The sequence below is a fragment of the Bombina bombina genome, chromosome 9, assembly GCF_027579735.1.
Source record: "Bombina bombina isolate aBomBom1 chromosome 9, aBomBom1.pri, whole genome shotgun sequence".
NCBI classification, from domain to species: Eukaryota; Metazoa; Chordata; class Amphibia; order Anura; family Bombinatoridae; genus Bombina; species Bombina bombina.
The window spans coordinates 223,318,138-223,342,925 of NC_069507.1; the positions used below are offsets into that span (position 1 = coordinate 223,318,138).

General features: G+C 41.6%; 1 protein-coding gene across 1 annotated transcript in view; it reads left to right on the plus strand.

Annotated features, from left to right (window-relative positions):
* EIF3A (eukaryotic translation initiation factor 3 subunit A) overlaps window positions 1-22,041 on the plus strand; it is a 204,805-nt gene extending 182,764 nt beyond the window's left edge. The window contains exons 20-22 of the mRNA XM_053692671.1: window positions 18,972-19,113; window positions 19,457-19,578; window positions 20,527-22,041. Coding sequence (XP_053548646.1) covers window positions 18,972-19,113; window positions 19,457-19,578; window positions 20,527-20,711 — 449 coding nt within the window. The 3' untranslated portion in view covers window positions 20,712-22,041. The remainder of the gene's footprint in view (window positions 1-18,971; window positions 19,114-19,456; window positions 19,579-20,526) is intronic.
* The last annotated feature ends 2,747 nt before the right edge of the window (window positions 22,042-24,788 follow it).

The window sequence follows — 24,788 nt, forward strand, 5'->3', positions numbered from 1 at the left end:
TTTCTTACCTTAAAATTTGACTTTTTCCCTGTGGGCTGTTAGGCTCGCGGGGGCTGAAAATGCTTCATTTTATTGCGTCATTCTTGGCGCGGACTTTTTTGGCGCAAAAATTCTATTTCCGTTTCCGGCGTCATACGTGTCGCCGGAAGTTGCGTCATTTTTTTGACGTTATTTTGCGCCAAAAATGTCGGCGTTCCGGATGTGGCGTCATTTTTGGCGCCAAAAAGCATTTAGGCGCCAAATAATGTGGGCGTTTTATTTGGCGCGAAAAATATGGGCGTCACTTTTGTCTCCACATTATTTAAGTCTCATTTTTTTATTGCTTCTGGTTGCTAGAAGCTTGTTCTTTGGCATTTTTTCCCATTCCTGAAACTGTCATTTAAGGAATTTGATCAATTTTGCTTTATATATATGTTGTTTTTTCTCTTACATATTGCAAGATGTCTCACGTTGCATCTGAGTCAGAAGATACTACAGGAAAATCGCTGTCAAGTGCTGAATCTACCAAAGCTAAGTGTATCTGCTTTAAACTTTTGGTAGCTATTCCTCCAGCTGTTGTTTGTATTGATTGTCATGACAAACTTGTTAAAGCAGATAATATTTCCTTTAGTAAAGTACCATTGCCTGTTGCAGTTCCTTCAACATCTAAGGTGCAGAATGTTCCTGATAATATAAGAGATTTTGTTTCTGAATCCATAAAGAAGGCTTTGTCTGTTATTTCTCCTTCTAGTAAACGTAAAAAATCTTTTAAAACTTCTCTCCCTACAGATGAATTTTTAACTGAACATCATCATTCTGATTCTGATGATTCCTCTGGTTCAGAGGATTCTGTCTCAGAGGTTGATGCTGATAAATCTTCATATTTATTTAAAATGGAATTTATTCGTTCTTTACTTAAAGAAGTACTAATTGCTTTAGAAATAGAGGATTCTGGTCCTCTTGATACTAATTCTAAACGTTTAGATAAGGTATTTAAAGCTCCTGTGGTTATTCCAGAAGTTTTTCCTGTTCCTAATGCTATTTCTGCAGTAATTTCCAAAGAATGGGATAATTTGGGTAATTCATTTACTCCTCTAAACGTTTTAAGCAATTATATCCTGTGCCGTCTGACAGATTAGAATTTTGGGACAAGATCCCTAAAGTTGATGGGGCTATTTCTACCCTTGCTAAACGTACTACTATTCCTACGTCAGATGGTACTTCGTTTAAGGATCCTCTAGATAGGAAAATTGAGTCCTTTCTAAGAAAAGCTTATCTGTGTTCAGGTAATCTTCTTAGACCTGCTATATCTTTGGCTGATGTTGCTGCAGCTTCAACTTTTTGGTTGGAAACTTTAGCGCAACAAGTAACACATCGTGATTCTCATGATATTATTATTCTTCTTCAACATGCTAATAATTTTATCTGTGATGCCATTTTTGATATCAGAGTTGATGTCAGGTTTATGTCTCTAGCTATTTTAGCTAGAAGAGCTTTATGGCTTAAAACTTGGAATGCTGATATGGCTTCTAAATCAACTTTACTTTCCATTTCTTTCCAGGGTATCAAATTATTTGGTTCTCAGTTGGATTCCATTATTTCAACTGTTACTGGTGGGAAAGGAACTTTTTTACCACAGGATAAAAAATCTAAAGGTAAAAACAGGGCTAATAATCGTTTTCGTTCCTTTCGTTTCAACAAAGAACAAAAGCCTGATCCTTCATCCTCAGGAGCAGTTTCAGTTTGGAGACCATCTCCAGTCTGGAATAAATCCAAGCCAGCTAGAAAGGCAAAGCCTGCTTCTAAGTCCACATGAAGGTGCGGCCCTCATTCCAGCTCAGCTGGTAGGGGGCAGGTTACGTTTTTTCAAGGAAATTTGGATCAATTCTGTTCACAATCTTTGGATTCAGAGCATTGTTTCAGAAGGGTACAGAATTGGTTTCAAGTTGAGACCTCCTGCAAAGAGATTTTTTCTTTCCCGTGTCCCAGTAAATCCAGTAAAAGCTCAAGCATTTCTGAAATGTGTTTCAGATCTAGAGTTGACTGGAGTAATTATGCCAGTTCCAGTTCCGGAACAGGGGATGGGGTTTTATTCAAATCTCTTCATTGTACCAAAGAAGGAGAATTCTTTCAGACCAGTTCTGGATCTAAAAATATTGAATCGTTATGTAAGGATACCAACGTTCAAGATGGTAACTGTAAGGACTATCTTACCTTTTGTTCAGCAAGGGAATTATATGTCCACAATAGATTTACAGGATGCATATCTGCATATTCCGATTCATCCAGATCATTATCAGTTCCTGAGATTCTCGTTTCTGGACAAGCATTACCAGTTTGTGGCTCTGCCGTTTGGCCTAGCTACAGCTCCAAGAATTTTTACAAAGGTTCTCGGTGCCCTGCTGTCTGTAATCAGAGAACAGGGTATTGTGGTATTTCCTTATTTGGACGATATCTTGGTACTTGCTCAGTCTTTACATTTAGCAGAATCTCATACGAATCGACTTGTGTTGTTTCTTCAAGATCATGGTTGGAGGATCAATTTACCAAAAAGTTCTTTGATTCCTCAGACAAGGGTAACCTTTCTGGGTTTCCAGATGGATTCAGTGTCCATGACTCTGTCTTTAACAGACAAGAGACGTCTAAAGTTGATTAAAGCTTGTCGAAACCTTCAGTCACAATCATTTCCTTCGGTAGCCTTATGCATGGAAATTCTAGGTCTTATGACTGCTGCATCGGACGCGATCCCCTTTGCTCGTTTTCACATGCGACCTCTTCAGCTCTGTATGCTGAAGCAATGGTGCAAGGATTACACGAAGATATCTCAATTAATATCTTTAAAACCGATTGTTCGACACTCTCTAACATGGTGGACAGATCACCATCGTTTAATTCAGGGGGCTTCTTTTGTGCTTCCGACCTGGACTGTAATTTCAACTGTGGCATACATCAATCATCAAGGAGGGACTCACAGTCCTCTGGCTATGAAAGAAGTATCTCGAATTTTGTTTTGGGCGGAATCCAGCTCCTGTCTAATCTCTGCGGTTCATATCCCAGGTGTAGACAATTGGGAAGCGGATTATCTCAGTCGCCAAACGTTGCATCCGGGCGAATGGTCTCTTCACCCAGAGGTATTTCTTCAGATTGTTCAAATGTGGGAACTTCCAGAAATAGATCTGATGGCGTCCCATCTAAACAAGAAACTTCCCAGGTATCTGTCCAGATCCCGGGATCCTCAGGCGGAGGCAGTGGATGCATTATCACTTCCTTGGAAGTATCATCCTGCCTATATCTTTCCGCCTCTAGTTCTTCTTCCAAGAGTAATCTCCAAGATTCTGAAGGAATGCTCGTTTGTTCTGCTGGTAGCTCCGGCATGGCCTCACAGGTTTTGGTATGCGGATCTTGTCCGGAGGGCCTCTTGCCAACCGTGGACTCTTCCGTTAAGACCAGACCTTCTGTCACAAGGTCCTTTTTTCCATCAGGATCTGAAATCCTTAAATTTAAAGGTATGGAGATTGAACGCTTGATTCTTGGTCAAAGAGGTTTCTCTGACTCTGTGATTAATACTATGTTACAGGCTCGTAAATCTGTATCTCGAGAGATATATTATAGAGTCTGGAAGACTTATATTTCTTGGTGTCTTTCTCATCATTTTTCCTGGCATTCTTTTAGAATACCGAGAATTTTACAGTTCCTTCAGGATGGTTTAGATAAGGGTTTGTCCGCAAGTTCTTTGAAAGGACAAATCTCTGCTCTTTCTGTTCTTTTTCACAGAAAGATTGCTATTCTTCCTGATATTCATTGTTTTGTACAAGCTTTGGTTCGTATAAAACCTGTCATTAAGTCAATTTCTCCTCCTTGGAGTTTGAATCTGGTTCTGGGAGCTCTTCAAGCTCCTCCGTTTGAACCTATGCATTCATTGGACATTAAATTACTTTCTTGGAAAGTTTTGTTCCTTTTGGCCATCTCTTCTGCCAGAAGAGTTTCTGAATTATCTGCTCTTTCTTGTGAGTCTCCTTTTCTGATTTTTCATCAGGATAAGGCGGTGTTGCGAACTTCTTTTGAATTTTTACCTAAAGTTGTGAATTCCAACAACATTAGTAGAGAAATTGTGGTTCCTTCATTATGTCCTAATCCTAAGAATTCTAAGGAGAAATCGTTGCATTCTTTGGATGTTGTTAGAGCTTTGAAATATTATGTTGAAGCTACGAAATCTTTTCGTAAGACTTCTAGTCTATTTGTTATCTTTTCCGGTTCTAGAAAAGGCCAGAAAGCTTCTGCCATTTCTTTGGCATCTTGGTTGAAATCTTTAATTCATCTTGCCTATGTTGAGTCGGGTAAAACTCCGCCTCAGAGAATTACAGCTCATTCTACTAGGTCAGTTTCTACTTCCTGGGCGTTTAGGAATGAAGCTTCGGTTGACCAGATCTGCAAAGCAGCAACTTGGTCCTCTTTGCATACTTTTACTAAATTCTACCATTTTGATGTATTTTCTTCTTCTGAAGCAGTTTTTGGTAGAAAAGTACTTCAGGCAGCGGTTTCAGTTTGAATCTTCTGCTTATGTTTTTCGTTAAACTTTATTTTGGGTGTGGATTTTTTTCAGCAGGAATTGGCTGTCTTTATTTTATCCCTCCCTCTCTAGTGACTCTTGTGTGGAAAGATCCACATCTTGGGTAGTCATTATCCCATACGTCACTAGCTCATGGACTCTTGCTCATTACATGAAAGAAAACATAATTTATGTAAGAACTTACCTGATAAATTCATTTCTTTCATATTAGCAAGAGTCCATGAGGCCCGCCCTTTTTTTGTGGTGGTTATGATTTTGTATAAAGCACAATTATTCCAATTCCTTATTTTATATGCTTTCGCACTTTTTTATCACCCCACTTCTTGGCTATTCGTTAAACTGAATTGTGGGTGTGGTGAGGGGTGTATTTATAGGCATTTTGAGGTTTGGGAAACTTTGCCCCTCCTGGTAGGAATGTATATCCCATACGTCACTAGCTCATGGACTCTTGCTAATATGAAAGAAATGAATTTATCAGGTAAGTTCTTACATAAATTATGTTTTATCAGTTAGGTGGGGAACAGAACTCTTATAAGATAAGACACATCAGCCCTGTGTCTACAGGTCTGTGAGGCTATATGTTCTGTTGCGGAGAACTACTAGAGTAATCTCTTGAATCCGGACATGCCTATATCTCAACTGCATGAAGCATGATACTGGAATCAGTAAACAATGGAGTAAAAATAACGGACCATGTGTATGTAGGTACAGAAGCCCTATGCAGAAGGTTTTGGCCAGCCTCTAATAATTTCAATGACTACGCCACAGTGAGATTAGGCATCCAAGATCATAGCCTACTATGCAATACACCACTATAATCATCAAATACAGGCATGGGTAAAACTGTGGTGTCTATGTTAGTATGATGCATTAAATAAAAATAGCAGTGAACACACTAATTACCTCTGACTCAAAAGTCTTGCATACATATCACCAGTAAGGTTATATAAAATACTGTAGTGTCCCAACAGATAATGATCCCTTCATTCTAAGCCTCAGTTCTGTAGTGAGGAGAAAAGCATATTGCAAATGGGTGTATAAGTCTGGCGGGGCTGAAAGGTACAGTGTCCCCAATAAAGAGAACCCTTTTTTCCTCTGTTTGTGAAGAACAGTCACCTTAGTTATTAGCAAGCGGTTCAGAAGGTGGTAAGAAACAGTTTCCTCGCTGTCACCTTCATCTCTGCTGTCTGCGTGGGTTATAGTTACCAACCTAACGGTTCTGTGTCTGAGCAGGTACAAAGAAAGGAAATAGGGCTAGTCCCGAGTAAAATGAAACTAATTGTGTACACCGCTTCTAAGGGGGGTTAACTAAGAAAACGTGGGGCTTTAGGGGAACAGTTTAATAGTGCCCTTTTAACTGGAAGTCAGGAAGGTCCAGGGTAGGAATTACCTGCGATCAGTCAGAGGTTACAAGACCCGTAATCCCCGCCAGCTATCTTCTGCTAGCCTATGCCAGCGCGGGTGCCTTGAAAGCAAAAGATGTGCCTGGGAGGTATCAGCATGCCGCTGTGCAAAGTGCGACTCCCGCATCCACAAGGAATACAAATCCAGCCTCCATGCTGACTCCGGGGCGATGACTGTAGCTCGAACTCTGCCCACTCATTCCCGCTCCTGCTCCTGCTCCAGGCTGTCAGATTGGGAGGTTTCTTCCAAGCGGGCCATATTGTGTGGATTTCTCTAGCGACAAGCCAGTGTCCATAGCTCAGTGTGAGCCGGTAGGGGACTCGCATGCTGGCAGCCAGGGGTACAAGTTTCCTCGATGGCGGCACGGCGCCATCTTGCGTGGGGAGAAGCCCCACGTGTGCGGTCTTGCTCTCTGTATGCGCCCCGCTGTAGGATCTAGGGTTGCCACCTTTTTTAGGATGTGACTGATGGTCCGAGTAGGTGCCTTTAAATAGTGGGGTGATCTGCGGAGTCAGAGGTATCTGTCTCCTCACTGCCAGTGGAGTCGGGGTCCGTCTCTGGCCAAATTGTTGGTAAGCTGCATGCAACTGTTACCTCTAGATCCTCATTGCCGACCATCGACTTATCACTAATGTAGATTCTGCTGTCTGGTTGTGTGTTGGGCAGACTCGGATTAACCCACTGCGTGGGGGCCCCATGATCCCTTTCCCATTCAGCCGGTATTAGGTCGGACTTAGCGATAGGGGTATTTCCCTCATATGCCCATGCTGCCTCTAGCTTCTTAGTGAGTTGCAAAAAATGTTCGTTTAAGAGATTGCATATCCCCTCAAGTAGGATTGCTGCATCAGGTTCCATGCTGCTGTAATTTTCAGTGTCTTTGCACTGCATACCCGGCTTGCAAGATACCGGGGGGGGTGTTGAGAGCCTCTCACTCCAGTGACTGCCTTAGGCCTCAACGTTCCGGATCGGTTATTCAGGGTGGTAGCCCCAATATTGTGATATCAATCGATTTAGCTTGATAAGTAGATTCTAAATATCAGGGTGAGGTAGATGGATGATCCTCATAAACATCAATAGAAGGCTTACTATGGATGCTTCACTCAGAGCAACCGATATTGCTGCCATTCAAGGTGCTGCCCAGAAACACGCCCCCGCTTAAAAAGATTTTTGTTCAGCAAGGTTTCCTCCTCCAACCAATTTCGTGCATTATTCCTGTCACTACGGCGGCGTGTTTTTGGTTCGATGAACTAGAAAAGTCGCTCAATAAAGAGACTCCATATGAGAAAGTCATGGACAGAATTCACGCACGTAAGTTAGCTAATTCCTTTATTTTAGATGCCGCTTTGCAATTGGCGAGGTTAGCGGCGAAAAATTCAGGGTTTGCAATTGTGGCGCGCAGAGCGCTCTGGCTAAAGTCTTGGTCGGCGGATGTATCTTCCAAGACAAAATTGCTTAATATTCCTTTCAAAGGTAAGACCCTTTTTGGTCCAGAATTGAAGGAGATTATTTCAGACATCACTGGGGGAAAGTCCATGCCCTCCCACAGGATAGGCCTTTCAAGGCTAAGAAGTCCAATTTTCGTTCCTTTCGTAACTTCAGGAACGGACCGTCTCCTAACTCTGCAGCCTCTAGACAAGAGGGTAACGCTTCCCAGGCTAAGCCAGCTTGGAAACCAATGCAAGGCTGGAACAAGGGTAAACAGGCCAAGAAGCCTGCTGCTGCTACCAAGAAAGCATGAAGGGGTAGCCCCCGATCCGGGACCGGATCTAGTAGGGGGCAGACTTTCTCTCTTTGCTCAGGATTGGGCAAGAGATGTTCCGGATCCCTGGGCACTAGAAATAGTCTCTCAGGGGTATCTTCTAGAATTCAAGGAACTTCCCCTAAGGGGAAGGTTCCACATGTCTCGCTTATCTTCAGACCAGATAAAGAGACAGGCATTCTTACATTGCGTAGGAGACCTATTAAAGATGGGAGTGATACACCCAGTTCCACCAGCGGAACAAGGTCAGGGGTTTTACTCAAACCTGTTTGTAGTTCCCAAAAAAGAGGGAACTTTCAGACCAATTCTGGATTTAAAAATTCTAAACAAATTTCTCAGGGTTCCATCGTTCAAAATGGAAACCATTTGAACTATTTTACCTACAATCCAGGAGGGTCAATATATGACTACCGTGGATTTAAAGGATGCGTACCTACATATTCCTATCCACAAAGATCATCATCAGTTCCTAAGGTTCGCCTTTCTGGACAAACATTACCAGTTCGTGGCTCTTCCGTTCGGTTTAGCCACTGCTCCCAGAATATTCACAAAGGTGCTAGGGTCCCTTCTAGCGGTTCTAAGACAGAGGGGCATTGCAGTGGCACCTTACCTAGACGACATTCTAATCCAAGCGTCGTCCCTTTCCAGATCAAAGGCTCATACAGACATTGTATTAGCCTTTCTCAGGTCTCACGGGTGGAAGGTGAACGTGGAAAACAGTTCCCTGTCCCCGTCTACAAGAGTTCCCTTTCTGGGAACAATAATAGATTCTGTAGAAATGAAGATCTTTCTGACAGAGGTCAGAAAATTAAAGCTTCTAAGGGCGTGTCAAGTTCTTCTTTCTATTCCTCAGCCTTCCATAGCTCAGTGCATGGAAGTAATAGGTCTAATGGTGGCAGCAATGAACGTGGTTCCTTTTGCTCGAATTCATCTAAGACCATTGCAACTGTGCATGCTCAGACAGTGGAATGGGGATTATGCAGACTTGTCTCCCCAGATTCAAGTAGACCAGTTAACCAGAGACTCACTCCGTTGGTGGTTGACTCAGAATCACCTGTCTCAGGGAATGAGTTTCCGCAGACCAGAGTGGGTCATTGTCACGATAGACGACAGTCTATTAGGCTGGGGCGCGGTCTGGGACTCCCTGAAAGCTCAGGGTCTATGGTCTCGGGAAGAGTCTCTTCTCCCGATAAACATCCTGGAACTGAGAGCGATATTCAATGCTCTCCGGGCTTGGCCTCAACTAGCGAAGGCCGGATTCATAAGATTCCAGTCGGACAACATGACAACTGTAGCTTACATCAACCATCAGGGAGGAACAAAGAGTTCCTTGGCGATGAGAGAGGTATCCAAGATCATCAAATGGGCGGAGGATCACTCCTGCCATCTATCTGCAATTCACATCCCAGGAGTAGACAACTGGGAGGCGGATTATTTGAGTCGTCAGACTTTCCATCCGGGGGAGTGGGAACTCCACCCGGAGATCTTTGCCCAGTTAACTCAATTATGGGGCATTCCAGACATGGATCTGATAGCGTCTTGTCAGAACTTCAAGGTTCCTTGCTACGGGTCCAGATCCAGGGATCCCAAGGCGACTCTAGTGGATGCATTAGTGGCTCCTTGGTTGTTCAACCTAGCTTATGTGTTTCCACCGTTTCCTCTCCTTCCCAGGCTTGTAGCCAGGATCAAACAGAAGGCCTCAGTGATTCTGATAGCTCCTGCGTGGCCACGCAGGACTTGGTATGCAGACCTGGTGAATATGTCATCGGCTCCACCATGGAAGCTACCTTTGAGACAGGATCTTCTAGTACAAGGTCCATTCGAACATCCAAATCTAGTTTCTCTGCAGCTGACTGCTTGCAAATTGAACGCTTGATTTTATCCAAGCGTGGGTTTTCAAATTCAGTGATAGATACTCTGGTCCAAGCCAGAAAACCTGTGACTAGAAAGATTTACCATAAAATATGGAAAAAATATATCTGTTGGTGTGAATCCAAGGGATTCTCCTGGAGTAAAATTAAAATTCCTAAGATTCTTTCCTTTCTCCAAGAGGGTTTGGATAAAGGGTTGTCAGCGAGTTCTCTAAAAGGGCAGATTTCTGCCTTATCTGTTTTGTTACACAAACGCCTGGCAGCCGTGCCAGATGTACAAGCTTTTGTACAGGCTTTGGTCAGAATCAAGCCTTTTTACAGACCCATGACTCCTCCTTGGAGTCTAAATTTGGTTCTTTCAGTTCTTCAAGGGGTTCCGTTTGAACCTTTTACATTCCATAGATATCAAGTTACTATCTTGGAAAGTTCTGTTTTTGGTTGCTATTTCTTCTGCTAGAAGAGTTTCTGAATTATCTGCTTTGCAGTGTGATCCACCCTATCTGGTGTTCCATTCAGATAAGGTCGTTTTGCGTACCAAACCTGGTTTTCTTCCAAAAGTAGTTTCCAACAAGAATAAAACCAGGAAATAGTTGTTCCTTCTCTGTGTCCGAATCCAGTTTCAAAGAAGGAACGTTTGTTACACAATTTAGATGTGGTCCGTGCTTTAATGTTCTATTTAGATGCAACAAAGGACTTCAGACAAACTTCATCTTTGTTTGTCGTTTACTCTGGTAAGAGGAGAGGACAAAAAGCTACTGCTACCTTTCTTTCTTTCTGGCTGAAAAGCATCATCCGATTGGCTTATGAGACTGCCGGACGGCAGCCTCCTGAACGAATCACAGCTCACTCTACTAGGGCTGTGGCTTCCACATGGGCCTTCAAGAACGAGTCTTCTGTTGATCAGATATGTAAGGCAGCGACTTGGTCTTCTCTGCACACTTTTGCCAAATTTTACAAATTTGATACTTATGCTTCTTCGGAGGCTATTTTTGAGAGAGAGGTTTTGCAAGCCGTGGTGCCTTCCGTTTAGGTAACCTGATTTGCTCCCTCCCTTCATCCGTGTCCTAAAGCTTTGGTATTGGTTCCCACAATTAAGGATGACGCCGTGGACCGGACACACCAATGTTGGAGAAAACAGAATTTATGCTTACCTGATAAATTTCTTTCTCCAACGGTGTGTCCGGTCCACGGCCCGCCCTGGTTTTTTAATCGGGTTTGAAAAATTTCTTTCTCTATACACTAGTCACCACGGCACTCTTTAGTTTCTCCTTTTTTTCTCCTAACCGTCGGTCGAATGACTGGGGGCGGAGCCAGAGGAGGGGCTATATGGGCAGCTTTTGCTGTGCCCTTTGCCATTTCCTGTTGGGGAAGAGAATATTCCCACAAGTAAGGATGACGCCGTGGACCGGACACACCGTTGGAGAAAGAAATTTTTCAGGTAAGCATAAATTCTGTTTTTTTTTCTCTTTCCACAGGTCCATGGGAGGGAGAGTACCTCTCAAACCTAGTGAGCTGCCTTGCTGCCTGGCAGATCCTTGAGGTAAAAAAAATGGGCACTTTATTTACTTATTGGGACAGAGTTTCCCCTATAGGTTTAGGGGAACAATTCCATAAGGCAGTTTAATTATAGTAGGTACTGGGGCTACTTCTATCTGGGGCTAAGGAGTTGAGGGCTCCTTAGTTCCAAATACAAGGGTAACTTTTTTTGGGAACTATAATAGATTCCCTATCAATGAAATTTTTTTTGACTGATGCCAGGAAATCTAAGATTTTCGATTCTTGTCTAGCGCTTCAGTCCTCTCCTCGGCCATCAGTGCCTCAGTGCATGGAGATAATCGGGGCTGATGGGAGCGGCAATGGACATCATCCCGTTCGCCTGTTTAAACCTCAGAACTCTGCAGCTAAACATGCTTAGTCAGTGGAACGGCGATTATGCGGATTTGTCTCCGCGAATACAGCTGGAGCAGGAGAGACGAGATTCTCTTCTTTGGTGGTTGTCTCAGGATCATCTCTCCCAAGGAACCTGCTTTTGCAGACCCTCTTGGGTGATTGTGACAAGACGCCAGCCTTCTGGAATGGGGAGCAGTCTGAGGCTCTCTAAAGGGTCAGGGAACTTGGACCTTCAGTCTTGCATACCTATTTCCTCCATTCGCTCTTCTACCTCGGGTCATTGCTTGAATCAAGCAGCAGAGGGCGTCTGTGATCCTCATTGCACCGGCATGGCCTTGCAGGATTTGGTATGCAGACCTGGTGGACATGTCATCTCTTCCACCTTGGAGACTTTCGTTGAGGATGGAGCTTCTATTTAAAGTACCCTTCCTTCATTCAAATCTGGTTTCTCTGAAGCTGACTGCTTGGAGATTGAACGCTTAATTTTATCCAAGCAAGGATTTTCAGAATCGGTCATTGAGACCATGATTCAGGCTCGTAAACCTGTGACTAGAAAGATTTACCACAAGATATGGCATAAATATCTATATTGATTTGAATCCAAGGACTACTCTTGGAGTAGTTAGGATTCCTAGAATTCTGTCCTTTCTCCAAGTAGGTTTTTAGAAGGGATTATCGGCAAGTTCCCTAAAGGGTCAGGTATCTTCCTTGTCTATTTTGTTACATAAATGTCTGGCGGACGTACCAGACGTGCAATCGTTTTGTCAAGCCTTGGTCAGCATCAGGCCTGTGTTAAAACAAGTTACTCCTCCCAGGAGTCTTAAAGGGACAGTCTACACCAGAATTTTTATTGTTTTAAAAGATAGATAATCCCTTTATTACCCATTTCCCAGTTTTGCATAACCAATACAGTTATATTAATATACTTTTAACCTCTGTGATTATCTTGTATCTAAGCCTCTGCAAACTGCCCCTTTTTTTCAGTTTTTGACCGACTTGCAGTCTAGCCAATCATTGCCTGCTCCCAGATAACTTCTTGTGCACAAGCACAGTGTTATCTATATGAAATATGTAAACTAACACCCTCTAGTGGTGAAAAACTGTTAAAATGCAATCTGAAAGAGGTGGGCTTCAAGGTCTAAGAAATTACCATATGAACCTCCTAGGTTAAGCTTCCAACTAAAAATACCAAGAGAACAAAGCAAAATTGGTGATAAAAGTAAATTGGAAAATTGTTTAAAATTACATGCTCTATCTGAATCATGAAAGTTTATTTTGGCCTAGATTGTCCCTTTAATTTAGTTCTTAAGGTTCTTCAAGGGGCTCTGTTTTGAGCCTAAGCATTCCTTAGATATTAAGTTATTGTGGAAAGTTTTGTTTTTTGTTGCTATTTCTTCTGCTCGTAGAGTGTCGGAGATCTCGGCATTACAGTATGACTCTCCTTACCTTATTTTTCATTCAGATAAGGTAGTTTTACATACAGTCAGGGTTTCTCCCTAAAGTAGTTTCTGACCCGAATATTAATCAGGAGATTGTTGTTCCTTTCTTGTGTCCTAATCCTTCTCAGAAGGAACGGCTTTTGCACAATTTGGACGTGGTACGTGCACTAAAAATTTTACTTTAAGGGCCACTGTAAGTAAATATTTTCTATGCCTGTTACTAATTAACTACCCCAAATACGCTTTTTATCAATAGCATTTCATTAACATATCTCTACCGTATATCAGAAATCTTGTCTGCAAATTTAATTTTTCCAAACCCACTCCGTGGTTATCCTTTGCTCTGTACCAATCCGTTTACAATACCTAGGTTTCAAAATGGCGCTTTAAACACAAAGTTATTGATTTAAGTATTTTGAACACTCAGTGCTGAAAATAGTGGGCAGGATAACGTGACATCGGCGAATAAAAGATATAACTTTTAGAACGTTATGAAACTTTGTTTTGGAGAAAATATAGGTCAGTAGGTTTTAATTAATGTTTATTAACTTTAATATGTTAGTTGTTTAGCTTAAAAATTATAACAAAGTAATCCTTTAAAGGCAACTAAGGATTTTTGTCAGTCATCTGCTTTGTGGTTTTCTCAGGAAAATACAAGGAACAGAAAGCTACAGCTAATTCTCTTTTTGGCTGAAGAGTATCATACGATTTGCCTATGAAACTGCTGGATAGCATCCTTCAGAGAGAGTGACGGCTAATTCCACGAGGGCTGTTTCTTCCTCATGGGCATTCAAAAATGAAGCTTCTGTGGAACAGATTTACAAGGCTGCAACTTGGTCCTCTCTTCACACTTTTTCTTAATTCTATAAATTTGACACTTTTGCCTCAGCTGAGGCCGCTTTTGAGAGAGAGGTTCTTCAAGCAGTGGTGCTTTCCGTTTTAGGTTCCCTGTCTTGTCCCTCCCTTATCTGTGTACTCTAGCTTGGGTATTGAATCCCATTAGTTATTAGATGATCCATGGACTCATTGTGTCATTAGAAAGAAAACAAAATTAATTCTTACCTGATAAATTTTATTTCTTTCGTGACACTAGTCCACGTCCTGACACTAGTCCACGGCCCGCCCTGTAATTTTAGACAGGGTGTTAATGTTATAAACTTCAAACACCTGTGCACCTTGTTGCTTCCTTTCTCTCCTTTAATTCGGTCGAATGACTGGGGTGGGAGGGAAGGGAGGTGATATTTAACAGCTTTGCTGTGGTGCTCTTTGCCGCCTCCTGCTGGGCAGGAGTGATATATCCCATTAGTAATTACATAATCCGTGGACTCATCGTGTCAATAAATAAATACATTTATCAGGTAAGCATAAATTTTGTTTTTCGTTCCGTTTGTAACTTCAAGCGTCAAATCTTCCTCTTCCAAGCCGTAGCAATTCAGGACTTCATGGAGATCCGGTCAATCTTGGAATAAAGAGAAACAATCTAACCTTCCTCTGAAATTAAGTCAGCATGATAATGGATCAGGTAGGGGTTAGGCTTTTCTTCTTTCAACTAGCTTGGATCTGTGATGTCCCACATAGTTGGGCTGTGGAAGTAGTATCCCAGGGATACAGGATAGGCTTCAAGTATTTCCCCCCTAGGGGCAGATTCATACTGTCTAGGTTATCTGCTAACCAGGTGAAGAGAGAGGCCTTCTTAATCTGCGTAAGGGACCTATCTTCTCTGGGAGTGATTGTTCCAGTTCCTGAGGTGGAACAGGGCAGGGATTTTACTCAAACCTTTTTGTGGTTCCCAAAAAAGAGTGAACTTTTCTACCCATTAATGGACCTCAAGTGTCAACAAATTTCTCAAGGTTCTGTCATTCAATATTGAGACTATTCGTTCCATTCTTCCTTTGGTTCAGGAGGGTCAGTTCATGACTGCCATAGACCTGAAAGATGTGTATCTTCATGTTCCCATTCACAGGGAACATCACCAATTTCTGCAGTTGGCATTTCTGGACAAAGATGTCCAATCTGTTGCTCTTCCCTTTGGTCTTGCTACGGCTCCTCAAATCTTTACAAAGTTTCTAGGGATCCTTTTGGCAGTAGTCAGATCTCAGGGAATAGCAGTGGCGCCATACCTGGACTACGTCTTTGTTCAAGCGCCATCTTTTCAGCTCGCAAGATCTCATTTCGAGATGTTATCTATTCTACGTTCCCACGGGTGGAAAGTGAATCTGAAATTGAGTTCCTTGTTCCAGACACCAGGGTGTGTTTCTTAGAAACATTTGTAGATTCTCTGGCCATGAAGATTTTTCTGACGGATGTCAGAAAATCCTAACTATGGGCTTCTTGCCTTTTATTTAAGTCCTCTGTCCATCAGTGACTCAGTGTTTGAAAGTAATTAGTCTGATGGTTGCTTCTATGGACATAATTCCTTTTGCTCTGTTCCATCTGAGACCCTTTCAACTATGCATGCTTAGTCAATGAAACGGAGACCATTCGGATCTCTAGCAGAGGATAGCTCTGGATCCTCTAACAAGAGATTCTCTTTCCTGGTGGATTTCGCAGGACCATCTGTCTCAGGGTACATGCTTCCTGAGACCTTCCTGGGTGACTGGCCACGGATGCCAGCCTTTGAGGCTGGGTAGTAGTTTAGGGTTCTTTAAAGGGCCATTATACACGCAAAAAAATATAGGCTATTTAAATTATGCACCAAAAGAAGATAAAGCTTATAATTGACATGTGTTAGCAATTTTGCTGCTAACTCTCCTAAAAATGATTATAAAGTTTCTAATCTTCTCAGTGCATGAGAATATGAACGTAATTTCCACTAGCTTTAGAGCAAGGCTTTTTCTACACTCCCTATCTAGTGTCCTTTACAGCCAGTGTAATAGATAAGCCTGTCACAAATCCCCTCACCTCTCTCAGCCGTTTCTTCCTGACTGTTTACACTGGCTGGGCACGATCTCACTCCCACTCTCTCCTCCCGGTAAGCATTCAGTAGACGCAACTGGAATATTCCACTCACAGCTCTGTGAAACATGACCCTGAGATGTTTTACAGAGCTGTGTGTGAAAATATTTAGAGTGCCGTAGTGATGACAGAGGGAGTCAGATATATGAACAGTTGCACTCGGCAACATCCAGAGCTCCGCCCCCAGCTTCTCCCACTCTCCTGCCTCCTCATAAATATTCATATTGTAGCTGTAAAGCTGGGGGCGGAGCTCTGGATGTTGCCGAGGTGCAGATAAAACTGAGACACTGCTGGGGTAGAATCCCTGTGATTTAGCTCATGTGCAGTTAGTGTTACAATTAAATGCTCTACATCTCTCAGGCTCAGCTGATATACATGTAAAATATATCTGCCCATATAAAAAAAACTGTGCAACTGTTCATATATCTGACTCCCTCTTTGTCATCACTATGGCACTCTGAATATTTTCACACACAGCTCTGTAAAACATCTCAGGATCATGTTTCACAGAGCTGTGAGTGGAATATTCCAGTTGTCTACTGAATGGTTACCGGGAGGAGAGAGGGGTGAGTGAGATCGTGCCCAGCCAGTGTAAACAGTCGGGAAGAAACGGGTGAGAGAGGTGAGGGGATTTGTGACAGGCTTATCTATTACACAGACAGCCCCAGCATGGGGGCTGGCTGTAAAGGACACTAGATAGGGAGTGTAGAAAAAGCCTTGCTCTAAAGCTAGTGGAGATTACGTTCGTATTCTCATGCACTGAGAGGATTAGAAACTGTATAATCATTTTTAGGAGAGTTAGCAGCAAAATTGCTAACACATGTCAATGATAAACTTTCTTCTTTTGGTGCTTAATTTAAATAGCCTATATTTTTTTTTAAGTGTATAATGGCCCTTTAATGGTTCAGGGTCTTTGGACTCACGAGGAGTCTTCTCTTTCCATAAACATCCTAGAGTTGAGAGCAATTTACAATGCCTTAAAAGCCTGGCCTCAACTAGCTTTAGTCCGATTTATCAGATTTCAATCGGACTATATCACCTCTGTGGCATACATCAATCACCAGGGAGGAACTTTGAGTTCCTTAGCAATAAAGGAGGTGACTCACATTTTCCAGTAAGCGGAGTCTCTCGAATTCCTCCTTGTCGAACCCTGGAATGTAGATGGCAATCTTGGAAATGGATTTTCTGAGCAGGCAGACCTTTCATACCGGGGATTGGGCACTCCACCCAGAGGATTTCACAATAACTCTCAGGTGGGGGGTTCCGGAGTTGGATTTGATGGCGTCATGTCTAAACGCCAAGCTTCCAAAGTACAGTTCAAGATCAAGAGATCCACAGGTCACTCTGATAGACGCTCTGTCGGTGCCTTTGAACTTCAGTCTGGTGTACCTGTTCCCACAGAGTCCCATTTGTCGATTAATTACTCGTATCAAACATGAGGGTGTCTGTGATTCTAATAGCTCCTACCTGACCTCGCAGGATCTGGTGAAGATGTCATTTCTTCCCCCTTTAAGGTTGCCTTTAAGGAAGGACCTTCTACTTCAGGGTCCCTTCCTCCACCCAAATCTAGATTCTCTGAAGCTGTCTGCTTGGAGAATTGAGCACAGTCTTGGCTAGGCGTGGTTTTTCTGAGAAGGACATTGATACTATGCTTCAGGCTTATAAATAAGCCTGTTAATCGTAAGATTTATCATAAGGTATGGGGTAAATATCTGTATTGGTGCAAAGCTAAGGGTTTCTCTTGGAGTCAGGTTAGGGTTCCTTGCATTCTGCCCTTTCTTCAGGAGGGCCTGGAGAAGGGTTTGTCAGTCAGTACTCTGAAGGGTCAGATTTCTGCACTGTCTATTCTTTTGCACAAACGTCTGGCAGATCTGCCAGATGTTCAAACTTTTGTTCAGGCCTTGAACAGAATCAGGCCTGTATTTAAACCTGTTGCTCCTCCCTGGAGCCTTAACCTTGTTAGTTTTGCAGCAGACTCAGTTTGAGCCTATGCATTAGGTTGATATTAAATTGCTATTGTGAAAAGTTTTGTTTCTACTTGCTATTTCGTCTGCTTGTAGAGTTTCCGAATTTACGGCTCTGCAATGTGATTCCCCTTACCTTATTTTTAATGCAGATAAGGCAGTCATTAAATTAAATTGGTGTTTCTTCCCAAAGTGGTATTGGATCGCAACACCAATCGAGAAATTGTTGTTCCTTCCTTTTCTCCGAATCCTCCTCAGAAGGAACGTCTACACAACCTGGATGTTGTGTGTGCTTTAAAATTTAATCTACCAGCAACTAAATATTTTCGGCAGTCTACTGCCCTGTTCGTTGTTTACGCTGCTAAGGGTCAGAACGCCACTTCTACAACGCTTTCTCTCTGGTTGAGAAGTGTTATCCGATTAGCATATGAGACAGCTGGACATGAGCCTCCTGAGAGAATTACTGCTCATTCCACTAGCGCTGTCTCTTCTTCTTGGGGTTTCAAAAATTAAGCATCTGTAGAGCAAATCTGCAAGGCAGCCACTTGCTCCTCATTGCATACTTTTTCCAAATTTGTTACTTTTGCCTCGGCTGAGGCTTCCTTTTGGGAGAAAAGTTCTTCAAGCGGTGGTGCCTTCTGTTTAGGTCCGCCTGTCTTGTTCTCCCTCTTCTGTGTACTCTAGCTTGGGTATTGGTTCCCACTAGTAATTGGAATGAAATTGTGGACTCTCCATGCCATAGGAAAGAAAACAAAATTTATGCTTACCTGATAAATTTCTTTCCGGGCATGGAGAGTCCACGACCCTCCCTTATTTACATTTAAGACTACAAATTTTTGGTATAAACCTCAGGCACCTCTATACCCTTGTGTTATCATCTTTTTCCATTTTCCTTCGGCCGAATGACTGGATTATGGGTAAGAGAAGTGACACTTAACAGCTCTGCTGGGTTGCTCTTTGCCTCTACCTGCTGGCCAGGAGTTGAATATCCCACTAGTAATTGTAATGAAATCGTTCACTCCATTTATCAGGTAAGCATAATTTATTTTATTTTTTTTAAACTATTTTTGCAGTAGACTCTCCTTTTTAAAGGCTACAAGACTAAAAGGCATTTTTAAATATAGTTTCTTTTTTAATTAGGTGGTTGGCGAGAACGAGAGAAAGCACGGGAAGACAGTTGGGGCCCACCTCGGGATTCAAAACCCTCAGAAGAAAGAGATTGGTCTAGAAGTGACAGAGAGGAAAATAATAAAGAACCTGAACAAGAGAGAAGGCCTATTAGGTAATAACTCTATTCTGCCTTATTTGCAAAATGCATTTTAAGAATTTTCTCAATTACTTTTGTGAAAAACATTTGTCTTTTATCAGCCAAAAAATGACTTAAATTTCCATATTGGAAAATGTTTACAGTTTTCACGGCATTGACCTGCTTTACTCCACAGTAGGGCTGTGCAATTAATTGCATGATGCAATTAATAACCATATGAGGCTATGCAATGTTTGAATTGTATGAGGCTGCATTTTTTTTTTATCGTTTTCCTCAATTCACAACCTGGTACAGACTTTCAAAGTTCATGACCTAGATCTGTTTTTTTTCTGTTAAATTGTACATATTTTCTGTTCAGAGAAGAATCTGTCTGGAAACGTGGAACAGATGAACCTGTAGCTAGGAGAGCCCCACCTTTAAGTCTAGACCAAGATGATATCCGTGACAGAGAAAAGAGACGGCCCCCCAAAACAGAAGACTGTAAGTTAAAAAAAAAAAAGTGTATATTTGTGTATGGATAGATAGAGAAAAAATATATCCATGTAAAGGCATTCGCAGGTATTATAAACTTTATTAGGAAATCTTCATAAAAAGGCAGATGTTTCGGCTCAGTGGAGCCTTTATCAAAACATGTCCTAAAAAATGCAAAACAGAAAACATACGTTACCTAGTCCGCTTATAACAGAGTTATATACATAATTTATGAACACTATCACAGCTCAATAGGACCAAGGCTACATGAGTTCAGCGGGAACATAATAAAAAGTCATTAAAATATCCGATATATGGGAGCCGCATATAGTCAATAAATGACTCACACGGTCTGTGTCTGGTGTAGGCAATCCTCAGGCAAATACAAAGTAACCCAACTACTAGACATAAATCAAAAACAAATCAGATGAAAATACATCAACCAACCAATGGATACATTTCTGCCGCAACAATCAACAAATCCTAATGTCAAGTTGTGTTTTTTCTTACACCCTCATATTTGAACATGAAACCTGAATCTTTTCTTTTCATTATTCAGACAGAGCATACAATTTGAAAATGTTTGCAATTTACTTATGTTAGCCTTGCTTCATTCTCATGGTATTCTTTGCTGACGACATACCTAGGAAGGTAGCGTGCACATGTCTGTAGCAATTACATAGCAGGAAAAAGAGCTGCATTTAGTGCTCTTGCAAAGGTGTATAGCATACTTGTAAAATTACTACCCTATAGTGCTGCAGCCAAAATGTGAGGTTTGTCCTTTTAAGTGGTGGTGTAGTTGGAGACTTTGCATCTTAAATTTTTATAAACTTGTGTAAAGCTAATAAATAGCAATTAATTGTTGCTGGTGCTGCTTTGAATTTGTATTGACATCCATTTTATTCCTTTTTGGTTTTTAATTTTTATTTTTTATATTTTTTATATTTTTTTTAATAGCAAATGTATGGAGACGAGGTGAAGACAAAGACAGTAAACCAGATGAGCTAAATACTCCACGGAAACCACCTGCAGGGGAAAAAAGTTCATGGCGTACAGAAAAGAAAGAGGACAAGGATGCATCTCGGCGTCCCAAGAATGAAATAGATGATGATGGTTGGACAACAGTGAAGATAAAGCGTTAGGTACCCTAAGATGTTCTAGGCAACCAGATTTGTGTTGCCTATAACATAAGGGGTTTAGCATTCTTTATGAAATTCCCCTTTGTGCTCCCTCCAAATATTTCCTGCCCCTATGTGTTAAATTAAACATTATCCTTGGCAGACTCGATATTTCTTTGTGCAGATTCATGACCTTCATTCTGACATTGGACTCAAATCTTAATGTCTGTTTTGCGTGGAATAAACTTAACACGGATTTCGGGTGAAATGCCTATATATATTAAAGTCAAATTTAGATTTGCAGCTTGTTTTCTTTAGAGAACATTTAACGTACCCCATGTCATGTTGTTCTTTTACTGAATGCATGCTACAAAGGGATCCATTTGCTTAGATAAGTACAGGTATTTATAAAGACATGAGTGAAGTTTGTACACTTGTGACATTGATCTGTTAAGACTGTTGTGGATTTTTACCTTTTGAAAACTAGTGCTGTGTTCAACAGTTTGCCAATACTCTAGATCTTGCAAGTGTTACAGTTCTCTGGCATCGACCTGAAACATCAACATGTAATGCAGATGGGCACCTGTCTTCTTTTGGATTTGAAACACTATAAAGCTTTATTAGCTTTTTCCATGATTTAACAATATCTAGCCAAACTTCTTAAGTTTGGAATTGTTACATTTTAAACTGTAAACTACTATGCAGCTTTAAAATCACTGTTTTCTAAGATCATATGCTGTCTTTTTAACAGCTTGAATTGTCCAATAAAGTAAGTCCTGCAAATAAATAGCTATAATTATGGATTATTATTTTTTGTCTTTTTTTTTTTTTTTTTTACTCAAATATCTAAATGTGCTAAGTCATTATAGCTTATTGGGTAGATATTCTATCTAATAGTATATTGATAAATTGGCAGTTTTGTGTCCATTTAAAAGGTTGATAAGGTATGTGAGATTAATTTATTTGGTTCTGGGTGGCCATTGATGTGTCAGCTAGGTTATTAAAGAAAAAAACACAAGGTATAGTAACTGGTAAAGGGATCTGAATTTCACAAAGTCTTTACATACTATTTTCTGAAGTTTTGCTATTCTGTTTTTTCATTAGAAAATAAATAAAAAGCAAAATAGTTTGATTCCTGAAGTCCTTAATTTAAGCTGCAATTTTTAAGGAAAAATGCAGTTCACAATGGTTTTAACCTTTTTATATTCCTGTTTATTTTCTTAAATTTGCTGTGTTGCCTTGTGGGGGTTTAAGACCTATTAAGTTACGTTAAAATGTAAGTAACTTGATCTGATTTAGGCCAACGCAGGTCTTGCTGCTTAAACAATTATAAATAAAGTACTTCTACAATGAACAGTGTTTGTTTTATTTAATTTCAAAACCATATAGTGTAGATGTCAGTCTTTGTGTAGAATTATTTTTTACTTTAAAAATTAAACTTCTCTTAAAGATTTTCCCACTACAGTACTCAAAACTTTGACTTCCACAATGCACAGTATTAACCCCTTAGATGTAAGTAAAACAGTGACCTGTAATGGAGGCAATTGAATATTAATAATGGAAAACTGTACCCTGTGCCTACATGTAACACACATGATCCCAGATCAGACCCATAGCCCATTACCTCTTTTTCACATGCACCAGGATGATGATGTTGGTAAGGAAGGGAAAGATACTATTCACAGCAGTGCCCCCATCACTTGCTGAAGGTCTAGTTTCTAAGTCACTCAGGTTAAAACCTGAAACTCATTCCCACCCACCAGCTGGCCTCAATAACATCAATAAGATAGCAGATGGGGGGAATTTGTTGGGTGCCTGTTTGAAACGACAACATTTATTTCTCCAACATAGGTGTGTCCGGTCCACGGCGTCATCCTTACTTGTGGGATATTCTCTTCCCCAACAGGAAATGGCAAAGAGCCCAGCAAAGCTGGTCACATGATCCCTCCTAGGCTCCGCCTACCCCAGTCATTCTCTTTGCCGTTGTACAGGCAACATCTCCACGGAGATGGCTTAGAGTTTTTTAGTGTTTAACTGTAGTTTTTATTATTCAATCAAGAGTTTGTTATTTTAAAATAGTGCTGGTATGTACTATTTACTCAGAAACAGAAAAGAGATGAAGATTTCTGTTTGTATGAGGAAAATGATTTTAGCACCGTAACTAAAATCCATGGCTGTTCCACACAGGACTGTTGAGTGCAATTAACTTCAGTTGGGGGAACAGTGTGCAGTCTCTTACTGCTTGAGGTATGACACATTCTAACAAGACGATGTAATGCTGGAAGCTGTCATTTTCCCTATGGGATCCGGTAAGCCATGTTTATTAAGATAGTAAATAAGGGCTTCACAAGGGCTTATTAAGACTGTAGACTTTTTCTGGGCTAAATCGATTCATTATTAACACATATTTAGCCTTGAGGAATCATTTATTCTGGGTATTTTGATATGATTATATCGGCAGGCACTGTTTTTGACACCTTATTCTTTAGGGGCTTTCCCTAATCATAGTCAGAGCCTCATTTTCGCGCCGGTATGGCGCACTTGTTTCAGAGGACCAGAGACTCATTCCGTTGGTGGCTGTCCCTGGACAACCTGTCACAAGGGATGACCTTCCGCAGACCAGAGTGGGTCATTGTCACGACCGACGCCAGTCTGATGGGCTGGGGCGCGGTCTGGGGATCCCTGAAAGCTCAGGGTCTTTGGTCTCGGGTAGAATCTCTTCTACCGATAAATATTCTGGAGCTGAGAGCGATATTCAATGCTCTCAAAGCTTGGCCTCAGCTAGCGAGGGCCAAGTTCATACATCAACCATCAGGGGGGAACAAGGAGTTCCCTAGCGATGGAAGAAGTGACCAAAATCATTCTATGGGCGGAGTCTCACTCCTGCCACCTGTCTGCTATCCACATCCCAGGAGTGGAAAATTGGGAAGCGGATTTTCTGAGTCGTCAGACATTGCATCCGGGGGAGTGGGAACTCCATCCGGAAATCTTTGCCCAAGTCACTCAACCGTGGGGCATTCCAGACATGGATCTGATGGCCTCTCGTCAGAACTTCAGAGTTCCTTACTACGGGTACAGATCCAGGGATCCCAAGGCGGCTCTAGTGGATGCACTAGTAGCACCTTGGACCTTCAAACTAGCTTATGTGTTCCCGCCGTTTCCTCTCATCCCCAGGCTGGTAGCCAGGATCAATCAGGAGAGGGCGTCGGTGATTTTGATAGCTCCTGCGTGGCCACGCAGGACTTGGTATGCAGATCTGGTGAATATGTCATCGGCTCCACCATGGAAGCTACCTTTGAGACGAGACCTTCTTGTTCTAGGTCCGTTCGACCCACTCCAGCTGACTGCTTGGAGATTGAACGCTTGATCTTATCAAAGCGAGGGTTCTCAGATTCTGTTATTAATACTCTTGTTCAGGCCTGAAAGCCTGTAACCAGAAAAATTACCACATAATTTGGTATATCTGTTGGTGTGAATCTGCAGGATTCCCTTGGGACAAGGTTAAGATTCCTAAGAGTCTATCCTTCCTTCGAGAAGGATTGGAAAAAGGATTATCTGCAAGTTCCTTGATGGGACAGATTTCTGCCTTGTCTGTGTTACTTCACAAAAAGCTGGCAGCTGTGCCAGATGTTCTAGCCTTTGTTCAGGCTCTGGTTAGAATCAAGCCTGTTTACAAAATTTTGACTCCTCCTTGGAGTCTCAACCTAGTTCTTTCAGTTCTTCAGGGGGTTCCGTTTGAACCCTTACATTCCGTTGATATTAAGTTATTATCTTGGAAAGTTTTGTTTTTGGTTGCGATTTCTTCTGCTAGAAGAGTTTCAGAATTATCTGCTCTGCAGTGTTCTTCTCCTTATCTGGTGTTCCATGCAGATAAGGTGGTTTTGCGTACTAAACCTGGTTTTCTTCCAAAAGTTGTTTCTAACAAAAACATTAACCAGGAGATAGTTGTGCCTTCTTTGTGTCCTAATCCAGTTTCAAAGAAGGAACGTTTGTTGCACAACTTGGATGTAGTTCGTGCTCTCAAATTTTACTTAGCAGCTACTAAGGATTTCAGACAAACTTTGTCTTTGTTTGTTGTTTATTCTGGTAAACGGAGAGGTC